Consider the following 12,262-nt stretch of genomic DNA (forward strand, 5'->3'; position numbering starts at 1 on the left):
GAAAGCTCAGAACTACCAGAATCAAGATATCATGGGTTGTCATCAGGGAGTAAATCAAGCAATAACTCTTTTTGAATAGATGCAAGATAGGAAATATGTCTGCTGTTCACAAATGTGGGATGGCAACCCAGCAGGTTTTTATACTCCTGTAATCGCTAAACCCCCATTTGCCAGTACTAACATCTGAGTAATTACAAGGAAAGACTGCGGTAAATTTTATCCTCCTGATGGCCTTGCAAGGCACAAGGTTTGAGAGAACAGGATATCATCGCAATCAATCACGGATAAACCCCGTCTCTGGTTAACAATGGGTGACTGGACTGTGTGGGACTTCTGGCTTTCCCTTTTCCCTGTTTGTATGCAGATGTAAACAGCCTATGGAGGCGGCTGGCTTTTCCCAGGTAGTGTCGCAGAGCCGGAGCAAACACTGAAAGGAGGAAGCTAAGACCCGTTTTGTGCTTACCCGCTGTCAAACAGCTTTGAAATTTAGGGACTTCCTCATTTTGTCACAAAAAATGTTTGCTGCGTGCACCACGATGGGAAAAGAGCAATGGGGAGATCGGAGTGATGTATACCAATCAGAGAGGTGAATGTTATCAAAAGGGTTAGGAGCCTGCAGGTAAAAATATACACTGTGTTCTCAGCTGTCACTCAAAACCATCTTGCAGATGTATGAAACAGCAAATGGGCTCCTCATCACATATTTTTTACTGTGATGCACAGATCAATGTCATCAGAGGGAGCCATCACTCCAACACACAGGCTAATTTAATAATACTGAAACTTCATAATATTTAGGTGCATGTTAATTAGAAAAGTGTAGAAAATTTTACAGCATATATCATATTTTATTTTTTATATTTTATATTACTTATATAATTTACATTTATTTATATACTCTTCTGATTACCAAGATGTGCCTGAGTGTATTTAAATGCATTAAGATCTCGAGTTTACTGGATAGCGGGTCTAGTTATGGGAAAAAATGACAATAAGCTTATCCCCATTTGGAATTTAGAAGTCCCAGAACAGGTTGATGGAGTAGAAGCAGAAGCTTAAGCGTATTTAGTAATTTTACAAAATCCTTTCAAAATAGATGGATATTAATTTCTGTGCAGTCTTTAGGGGACAAAGCCAGGAACTGATGAGTAGTAATGAATGAGGAGTGAGTTTGATGATAAGAACAGCTGAAATGCACATCAGAAGATGTAGATTCTACGGACTGTCACGAGCCTCCCGGGTGACCTCAGCTATTGCGGTTAACAGACACTTAGCTGGGAATCATTGAAGACTCTGTACATTGGAGGGAATGAGAAGGTGAACAAACTCTGGTTCTTCTGCCCACAAGAGGCGTATGAGCTGGTGAGGAAGAGAAGACACACAATCACAACATACACGTGGCAGACCAGAACTAAGAACAGACCACACAGAGGGAGAATTGAGACCAAGGAAAGGCCCCCTTCACCTACAGAGGAAGAGTGTGAAGGAGAATTTAATGGAAAGTACCATCCGAAATGAGCCATAACAAACAAATGTTTGACAAGGAATCCTGAAGGTGGGGGACCTTCAGAAAAATGTGAAGAAAAACTGCAAGAAAAGCTTTGAAGTGTGAGGCTAAATTCAGTACCCAGGTGTTTTTAGCCTGGACAAGAGCTCACCAAAGTCACCGAATCCTCAGAACTGCCTTTTGGACTCATGCTCCCTGCCCTTCCTCATTTACAGCGTTTGACTGGCGTTATAGAAGTTTGTGTTGAAAGAGTCATAATAAGAGAGCCATAGTGATCAAGACAAGAAGTCTAGACCATTTCTTCTGTGGAACAGGAAGAGCCAATTAAAGCTGAGTCAGAAGGCATCAGGATCATAGCTGTACCTTAGAAAGAAATCTGGGGTGCCAATGTGGGGAACAGAATGAAAGAAAGAGGGGTAGTGGTCAAGAGAGGGAAATGGCAGTGGAAAAACAATAATCTGAGGAAGGGACAATGAGAACCTGTGCAGAGTCACACAGGCGCAGAGGGATCGAGCCCAAGGGGAGGTATGGATTTCAGAAACAATGCAGAAATGACTTGATAGCTGGATAACCTGGTGGGTGGGAGGAGTAGAATCCATGATTAATTTAAACTTTATGGCTTCAGTGTCCAGGTGATTGTTGATGCCGCAAATATAGAGAATAAAGAAAAGGAACAAAATGGATAAGGGAGATAATATATTCAAGTGAGGGATATGGTAAGTCTGAAGAGCTTACAGGGCACTGAAGGAGAAAAGTCTAGAGGAGTTGTTCTCTACCAGGGTCAATTTTGCACCTTCCCTCCTGCCACCCACGGGGCACGTTTAGAAATGTCTACAGACACTTTGGGTTTTAACATTGGGGAAGAGGGGCATCACAAGCCTCTAGTAGGTAGGGTATGGGGTGCTGCTAAGCACCCTAAAATGTCCAGGACAGCCCCGACAAGGAAGAATGAACCCCCTAAAAATGCCAGTAATGCAAAAGTTGAGAAATCCTGGTCCACAGGAAGTGAGAGCTTCAAATCTGGAGTTGAAGGAAGTAGGAACGGAGGGAGATGAGAACTTTCGCGCAGTAAGCATGCACTTTCTGCAGCAAAAGACTTGAGAGAAGATTAACCACAATGAGAGTGCATGGAAAAGAAAGAGAAGCAGGTGGCTGACAAAATCCTAGGCAATGCCATCACCTAATTAACTGAGTACTTTGGGGTGAGGTGATGTCAAAAACACTTTCATATTCATTTTTTTTTAAGGAAACCCTACCCTGAACTCACAACCCCAAGATCAAGAGTCGCATGCTATACTGAGTAAGCCAGCCAGGCACCCTCAAACCCTTTTATATTTAAAATGCAGCATCATGGGGTGCTCTGGTGGCTCAGTCGGTTAAACATCATGATCTCACAGTCCATGAATTCAAGCCCTGGGTCAGGCTCTGTGCTGACAGCTCAAAGCCTGGGGCCTGCTTCAGATTCTGTATCTTCCTCTCGCTCTCTGTCTCTCTCTCTCTCTCTCTCTCTCTCTCTCTGTTCCTCCCCTGTTCATGCTCTGTCTCTGTCTCTCAAAAATAATAAATAAATGTTAAAAATATTTAATAAATAAAATGCAATATCCTGATGCCTGTTTTCATCAAGCAGATAGATAGGAATGAAATGGGGGATCATGGAGCAGATCAGTTATGAACATCCCCAAAAATTCAGCATTGAAGATCCATCCCAGTCTGTAGCAGGGAAACAATGTATGTGGTCTGCCAATTTGTCATAACTCAGTCACATAACCACATGACTGTACACAAGAAAGTTAAGAAGAAAATTGGAGGAGGAGGAGGAAGGCAGGGGGAGGAGGAGGAAGAGACGGATGAAAAGAAAAGAAAGAAAAAAGAAACAAAGGAACACAAAGAAGAAAAGGGGTGGCAAGGGAAAAATGGCAAGATAAGAGAAACAAGGGGAAGGGAGGGAGGAGAAGAAGGGTAGAGACAACGCTAAGAGACTGACAGGATACGGAGTAAATGCAGGTCTACCCCGGCCACCCTCAATAATTCTGTGAAACTGTAAAATGGGAATACATTCTACCTACAGCAAAATCTGCTTCTTGAACAGGGTCATCACTATTTTTCAAAAGATACATAGCGCAAAATGACAGAAGAGTAACCAACACTCGTACAATTCTCCAGGGCTTCAATAAATTGTGCTGCAACTCTGCTCCAGAAGGCTGAATGAGGATAGGGAAGCCTCGAGCGGGACAGGCGACGGGGAGGTGGTGTCAATGCTCCAAAGCAAAGGAATGTGGAAGGATGCATCACAGGCAACCTTGGAGTGCTGACCAGAGACAAAGGAAGTCTGCAAGAAACAGAAGATGGTCCTTTCCCATTCAAACCGTTATGTGGCCCGCATATACAGGTAGGCTTGGAAACCAACCAAAGGAGACATCACTGGCCATGAAAGAGGACGAAGCACATGAACACAGGAGAGAGGTGGTATGAGTGTTGAGCCAGATACACATTTAATTCCAATCTTGGCTCCACCATTAGCTAGTTTGATGCTGTTTGCAAGTAGCAGAATGGCTCTGAAACTTAGCTCCTGTCTGGTAAGCTTCCCAAGCGTGCTGTCATGATCAAATGGCATCACGTATGTAAAGCACTGAACTTGGAGTTAGACATTATTCTACAGCAGCTACCACTGATGGAGGGACTCCCCTTCCATCAGTGGTAGCTGCTGTGGAATAATGTGTAACTCCAATTTCTCTAAGCAATGACAAAAAACAGACCAATAGGACCCGCGTTCTAAGTCAATCCAAAATAGAACATGTTAAATAAGGTAACACATTTGAAAACTGAAATCTTCGCTTTTGAAAATGAGCAGGTAACTTTTATGAATTCACAGCAATGAGAGTGGCCTTTGGAATGCTGGTCAAATTTCCTCTTTTAAGTGATTGAAAACTCAGAAGGAAATGAAAGGTTATTGTAGTTTGGATGTATGTGGGCCAAAAGAAACTTTAATTGAAAGGAGGCTATTTATTTCAATTTTTTAAATGTATGTAACACAAGATTAAGGTGGAGTTAGAAAATTCTAATTCATAATGAAGTTATATAGATGTGCGTATGTACACACACATACTTATGTGTATATACATACATACATTTTATATGTATATGTATGCACACAAATTATATATGTACACATTAGAAACAACAGAGCTCCTCTGAGGATGCTATTACTGATGTGTAGCATCATCTAAAAGATGTTAGCCTAGAGATATCTAGCAGAAAGTTGTCCTTAGCTTTCTGTGAACCTGACTAGACTACATCTCCCAAATTCATCCCTTTGTAAAGAAAACATATTGGATAAAGTTCTCGAGTGCTTCGTGGAATACTGAATAAAAGAGCTTCAGGAATAAAGGATGTGCTTCCCCCAAGCTCCATCCAGGCCACTTACCTGTCCAGGAGCAAGTTGGGAGCAAATAGGAGCTTCCCTGGATGCTCCATGGAGCGCCAGACAAGTCCAATCATCAGGATCTCTAGCCAGGCACATTCCAGAAGGTGAACCTGATCGTGGAGGCTCAAATCAACAAAGCCTAGAACAAGACAAGGAAAACCCTGCTGACTTAAACTGAAAAGTCATTATTAGTGAAATGAGAAAATCAAGGATTTGAGCTCGTGAGGTCTATTTTCTAGTAGTATGACATGTAATGGAAGCACACTTGATACGAAAGTCAAGGTTTTTTTCAAACCTAGTATATCAATGAACTCTAATGTAACATTAACTTTCTTAGTGCCTTAGCGTCACATCTATAGACATGTACTACCTTGTACAACCCTCTTAGCTTTCCATGAAGTTCTGTACTTAAATAAAACTGATATCTTAGACATCTTTTTTTCACTTAGACATTTCTAATAGCCCTATGTGATTACTGCATTTCATTTCTGATTCAGTTGAAGATATTTAGGTACAAGAAATTTAAACAACTTGCCTAAACCAAACAGGCATTGGAACACAGGCAGGACCAAAATTACTACATTTCTATTTCTTTGCTTCACTACTAAGCCATGCTCTTTTTTTTTTTAACACCATGTAAAAGGAAGACTAGTGAAATAGCGTGTGTAAATAAATAACGTGAGGGAGAATGAGTCAGAGGAATAAGGTGACATTATAATTACTTCTGGTAATAAATACTAATGGGCCCTTGTTTTCTAAAGGCTTTAATGGGAGATTAAAGCTTTTCCTAATCATCACTGACAATAATGGTGGATGCCTAATGATAACACCAACAACAACAAGGAGGAGGAGGGGGAGAAGGGGAAAAGGGGGAGGAGGAGGAGGAGGAGGAGGAGGAGGAGGAGGAGGAGGAGGAAGAGAAAGAGAAGGAGGAAAAGGAGAAGGAGCAGGACAAGGAGGGGGAGAGGAGGAGAAGAAAAAGAAGACCAATTTATTGTGCCATGACTATGGTTTTGAAGCCATGCTATTTCCTGAATAATTTTTTAAATCTTTATTAATACAATAACTCTAAGAGGTAGAAACTGATGGGAATGCCCTTTTACAGATAAGAAAACAGATGTTCAGAGAGCTTATATATTTGTTAAGATCAGAGATGGGACTATAATCTCCAGAAGCTGTGCTCTTGATTACAACTGATACTACCTCTTATGAGCTGCAATTAATTATAGAATTTGGATCAAATAATTAAATAAACTCAACCACACAAATCAAGATCCACCAGAGTGACAGGCATTAAATGAACGAAATGACCATAAATCTTGCTGCCTCCCAAACCAGCTCCCAGACCTCTTGCCCCGAGGTATCACATCAGGCTATTTCCTTCCTCTCTCCCTCTGCCTTCATCCCTTTGTTCTCACTCATCCATGAGACTGGCTCTAGAAACTCCTTTTCTGGTGTCCTCTTATTTATTTTTTCTCACTATTATTACACTGTTGTTAGTTATATATTATTATGTTTATTAAACAGCCAAAACATAAGTTTATTTATGTAAGCAGTCAAGGATGGATGGTTTGCCAACTGGATGTTTTCTCTTGGGTGTCTTGGAGCTATCACAGGATCAGCATTAAACAAGTAGCTCATTTTTGATGCATGGAAGAAACACCCTTACAGCTAGATAGGTGACAATCCACATAGAGAAACCCCAACTAGAGAAATACCTCAGAGTCTATGCCTCCTCCGAGCCATCGTTCCATAATCAAGCCTCACCAATTCTATCTTTGAAGTAACACTAAAATTCTTCCTCTCTTTTCTATATTTCCAATGTTACTATTTTAATTTAATTCCTAAGAGTTTCTCACCTTTCTGTCTGACTTTTGTAACTTAACATAAGTTATTTTGAGACTTACCCATGGTCTTGCATGTATGAATAGTTGATTCTTTTTATTGCTGAGTGGTATTCCATCGTATGGATATACATGATAAATAAAAATGCAATGCACGTATCCTTTCATTGGACTTTTGGGTTGTTTCCAGTTTGGAGTTATTACAAATAAAGCTTTTATGAGTAGTCTATGTACTACTTTCTTGTATGAACATAGGCTTTCATTCTTCTTGGGTAAAGATTTAAGAGTACAATGGCTGGATCATACAGATCTACAGGTATATGTTTCACTTTCTAAGAAATTGTCAAACTGTCCATTTTCACTTCCAATCAGCAACAGATAAGAACACAGTTGTTCCATATCCCCCCTGATACTTGGTATAGTCAGTCTTCTTAATCATAGACATTCTAGTAGATGCACAGAAGTATCATAGTGGCTCTGTGGCTGTAATTTGCATTTCCCTAATAACTAACGATGTTGAGCATCTTTTCATGTGCTTCTAGCAGATCATTACTGTACATGATATTCATGTTAATTATGCATATATCTGTAAATCCTGCTAGACTGTGTATTCATTAGGAGAACCAGATGCATGATCCTATCAAATTCTGCTTTTTAAAGTCCAAATTTATTGCACCTTTTCCAACATCAATCAACCATGCCACGGCCCATAACAGGGTAGACTTTACCAGAGCATGTGTCTTCCCATTGGAAAGAGTGGGTTTCACTCACATACAGCAGGGCCTGCAACTGGAGAGAAAGTGGGTAGCTTTGTTCATTACACAAACAAACAAAGAACAAAACTAAAAGATGAAAAAACAGTGTGTTTCAGAAAAAAAAAAAACTTCTGAAAAGAAAAAGGAACAGGTATGTCTACAACCTGCAGCCATATACCCCCAGAGTGCACTGGGTCAAAATGGACTATCTTAGTTCTGGAAGACACACTGCCTGAGGTGACGGGAAATGTTTCTTTATCTCAGTACCCAAAGTCTGATGGGATAAACCGACTCCAGTGGGCAGTACTTAAAAGGAAAGCTCTCAAGGAAGTTTTAATTCCCTAAGATTTTACCCCAATCTTTTGGGTGAAGTCTCATAATAGCAATGCAAATGACACTGTAAATTAAACTCACTTTCAGAAATGCTGACATTCGAAAGTGATGTCATTTTTCATGACATTCACTGTTTTGTATGGGGAAAAATACAACCATGTGATAATGTCACCCATGATGACACCTACACCACATTATCCGGTAAACTCCACAAACCTCAAAAAATCCCACAGGATGAGATTTGGGAGTATCTTGGGAGAAAACTGCAGCTGGCCACAAAACCATTTGATTTTGGAAAACCAGAGGAGTGTTCTCTGGTAGCAACCTTACATATTAAGCTGAATCATACTTTTTAATTCTCACTTCAAAACTTCAGTGCTACTTAAGTCTGACAGTTTTAGTGGTCTTTTGGGAACCTCAGAAGCTCACCATAGCCATTTGTACCACACAAGTCTGGCGATTATGAAATCTGTCTGAAGTATGTCTGTTAGTAATAGTTTTCAGTCCGAGCCCAGCAGAACTGCTGGGGCCTTCTGTTGAGATGATGCAGACCTCTCAAAAAGAAACAGTCTATTTAATTATCTTTCCCAGCTGTGCATATTGCCCGTGGACAAGGGTTATTGTATCTCTTGCACAGTATCCTCTGCAAGTTCCTGGGGGCAGCGGCGGGGGTGAGGGTGCAGAGAAGACTATCAATCGACCTTCTCGATGAACGTGAAGGCTACTGAAGACTGTCCATTAAAGACTCTCAATTCATAACCAATGGAGAAAAACAATGTACTCAATCCCAAACAAAATTATATTGTCTATGCATAGACATCAAGTTTCAACCCTTGGTTATTTTCCGTATAAACAAGAAGGATGGTCTAATGTGCCATTTTAGGTGGATCTGCTATAAAAATTTAGAGGCATTCAACAAAGCCTTCCTTGAGCACCTGAAAGTGATGGAAGTATGAAGATGGAAGGGAGCAGCATCTATGCGATATGAATACAGGCATCGGTGACAGGTCTTAGGACAGGTGACACAGTGAGAGATGATTCACCCCCCATCACTTGGAGACTTCCATCTTAGTGACAGTGGACAGTGACAAGGCGCCCTGGGCCTGCGAATTCCACGCGACTGCAACAGAAAGCATAGCTAAAAAGTAATAACAATGGATTGCTGAGACCAAAGGAAATCAGATGCAAGGAAATCTCATTTTATAAAATAAAATTTTTTCATGTTTACTTATTTATTTTTGAGAGAGAGAGAGAGTGCACAAGCAGGGGAGAGGCAGAGAGAGAGGGAGACAGAGAATCTCAAGCAGGCTCTGTACTGTCAGCCAGGAGCCCAAAGCAAGGCTCAAACTCATGAACCATGAGATCATGACCTGAGCCGAGACCAAGAGTCAGACACTTAACCAACCAAGACACCTAGGAGCTCCTACAAAATAAAATTAAAAAAAAAAGCAAACATGGGTCTTTTTCTCTAGCCTGCATTCACAGGCCTAGTAATAAAGTATCTGGAGATTGGGTTATACTGGAAACAGACAGAAATGCCTCAACTCCTACTTTCCACCCACTATGTGGACAGGGACCTAATGAAGTTGAGGGAGGTCTCTTTTATGAAGAAATAGCCTCCCTGTCCATACAACAAGTCCATCATCTCCAGCTTCATCACCACGTAAAGACATTCCTGCCTAACTAAGAAAGATTTTTAAACTGTCAAGATTTTTAAGGAGCTCATGACATGTCCTCCTCCTTCCCTTGGGCCTCATGAGATCCTAAACCCTCTTCCCCACTCTGCTGGAAACTGCTGGACAAGTTACTTAATTTGCCTTGACACACAGGAGATCTTCACCCTCCCTTACAGGGTATGACAAGGCTCTTAGAAATCACATTGAAAAGTGTGCTGAGATCCTTGGGCAAAATGACTGATATAATATGAATGCTTGTAAAGTTCCTCACTGTGGTGGAGTAAAAGGTAAGTCACAGTGGCTCTTCAGTACAGGCATGAGAAAAAATAAGCACTACAGTAATTATATTTCCTATTTCCATGGGATAAATCTATAGAGATGCAAAGTGAGGTAGAAACCCTGTGGAAGAAAAAAGGCAACTTCACCATGGCTGCATTACCTACAAAACCAGAAGCCAGGTGGTTGGTTCCCTTAGTAAATCCACTGGAAAAAAATAGTTTCCTGACCTTCAGAAAAAATGAATCATGTTCTCAGTCATATGATGACCCCAATGTTCTCCAAAATGTCACTTATGAAATTGCCTATTGCATTTTTTTTGTATTGCTTTAACTCAATGGAAAAAGATTTAAATAATTCATCTCTTCCTCTGGATGCCAAAGATTCAGTGAAGAAGAAGAAGAAGAAGAAGAAGAGGCAGCAGCAGCAGCAAGAGGAGAAGGAGGAGGAGGAGGAGGAAGAAGAAGAAGAAAGAGGAGGAGCCAAAGAGGAGGAGGATAAGGAGAGGAAGTAGAAGGAGGGGGAGGAGGGTGGGGGGAGGGGGGAGAGGGAGAGGGAGGAGAAGAACGGGACATGACACTGTATCATAAAGACAGCTACAAGCTCAACAAAATTTGGGATTTCTGGGAGAAAGCCTATAGAACAGATAATACCAGAAGAACCTAGATCCCAGTTCAAATGCTAAGCAGTCTTCATGCCCTCCATTTTGTAATTTTTTCTCTTTTTCTCCAGAAAATGGAAACTTGATGCCATACTATGGATATGTACCCCCATGGTATGACCTCCAGCCTCCAAATCAAATTTTAGATTCTCTTTTTATGCAGTCTCATTATAGAGAGACCCATTAAAACTGTCATTCCCATTCTATAACCCTTTAAGCTGTATCCAGAAACACACAAGCACTGAAAAATTCTTTTTTAGGAAATGAGCATAACCCACTTAAATACTGTCATGCACCACTCTTACCAAATTTATGCCACTGTGACAAAGTAAAATAAATGGCAATAGGTTACCATCATTTAGAAATACTAAATCACAACGCAAGAGCATGGGTCTCCCCACCCCCCCAGCAAGCCCTACATCACCACATTTGTGTGTATTCCAGCTTTCCTCTGCTATAATAAAGACAAGTGTGCATAGGCCACCTTCTAGCACAATACCACTTATCCGATCAGTGGATTAGCATGCAATTACCATACTAATAGACATCCACCTTGCCAACACCAAGCTGACACTTTCTTGAGGCCACAACAGCTCTTGATCCTCAGGCATGATTATGGGGTATTTCCAAGTCACCTCCCAATGTGGGACTTTTGACTGGAAGGTATACTCCCTACCCCATCCTCCCAACAGAATGAGGAGTAGAGAAGTAATGAAAAGAGTATGAGTCGAAAAGTCAAGTGGACCTGGCTTGAAATTCGTCTGTGGCTCACGGCCAGTTACTTAAGATCTCTGAAAGTTCTTGCCATCTGTAAAATGCAGATGGACCGACCTACCACTTTGGGTTATTGTAAAAATTAAAGAGTTGGCAGATGTCCCAGAGTAGTGGAGCTGCTACTCAGTGAATATTCGTTCCCCTTCCTATTCATCCCAACAGGCCTGAACTTTTTCCCAACAGAAGGGAACATGACTTATGCAAAGCACCAATATTAAAATATTTTAGATTTAGAGCTTCAAGCTTAAATTGGGCACTGTATGTTTGCCCTAAGTCATGTTGTTTTCTGTTTATATTTTCCTTTTTATTTATATACAAAAATAACCTAATAAAAAGGATAAAAGGCTTCCTGGACATCAAACAGCTCTTACAAAACAACATTTTCATGATTTAAAAGTGGAGGGAACAAGAGCATGTGGATTGTATTTCTCTTAAAGTACATATGTGAAAAAATGCAAAAAGAAAGCACGTTTGGGGTTTTATTATGCACAAAGCATTTCAAGATGTTTAGCAAATCCGGAACGCAGCTGTATTTGTACACCCCCAATATAAATGGTCAATGGTTTTCTATTGAACTCGGAAGACAGGCACACTGTGTTTGCTGCTCCTTATTTGCCTTGAGACAGAATGAAACTTGCCCTGTGGTGGCTATACCTGCCTTGGGAAATAAAGCAGTCTTGGGGCCACACTAAGCATTAAAAACCAGTGGTACATGAAGAACTGAATGTGACAAATTTGATATTGTAAAAATATGTCACATTTAGCATAATTGACAGCCAATTAGGGCAGAGACTGGAAAATTCAGGGCAGAGTTTTAAAAGTAAACAAAAGTAGTGCTGTTTACAATCAATGGTGTAGATCTCGAATGCCCCTCATTAAGATAAGCATATGTTGAAAACTACAGATGATGAGGTCATGATATCTATATAAATCCACAAACTTTCCAATCTTGACCTCTACAGCCTGACAAGGGCACCATGTTTTGACACAATATAATGAAGACATTTTTTAC

The 12,262-nt window shown here is 40.7% G+C and overlaps 1 protein-coding gene across 13 annotated transcripts in view; it reads right to left on the bottom strand.

The window, feature by feature from the left end:
• The window catches only part of ESR1 (estrogen receptor 1), a 417,733-nt gene that overhangs the window by 66,310 nt on the left and 339,161 nt on the right, over positions 1 to 12,262 (bottom strand). For 12 of the 13 annotated variants that reach the window (XM_053222085.1, XM_053222082.1, XM_053222087.1 and 9 more), the window contains one exon: positions 4,932 to 5,070. In XM_053222085.1, the coding sequence (XP_053078060.1) occupies positions 4,932 to 5,070 (139 nt within the window). Of the gene's footprint in view, positions 1 to 3,403; positions 3,837 to 4,931; positions 5,071 to 12,262 lie in introns of those variants that run through there. The other variant, XM_027056625.2, reaches the window with a different exon arrangement.

The sequence above is a fragment of the Acinonyx jubatus genome, chromosome B2 (assembly GCF_027475565.1).
Source record: "Acinonyx jubatus isolate Ajub_Pintada_27869175 chromosome B2, VMU_Ajub_asm_v1.0, whole genome shotgun sequence".
In the NCBI taxonomy this organism is placed as follows: domain Eukaryota; kingdom Metazoa; phylum Chordata; class Mammalia; order Carnivora; family Felidae; genus Acinonyx; species Acinonyx jubatus.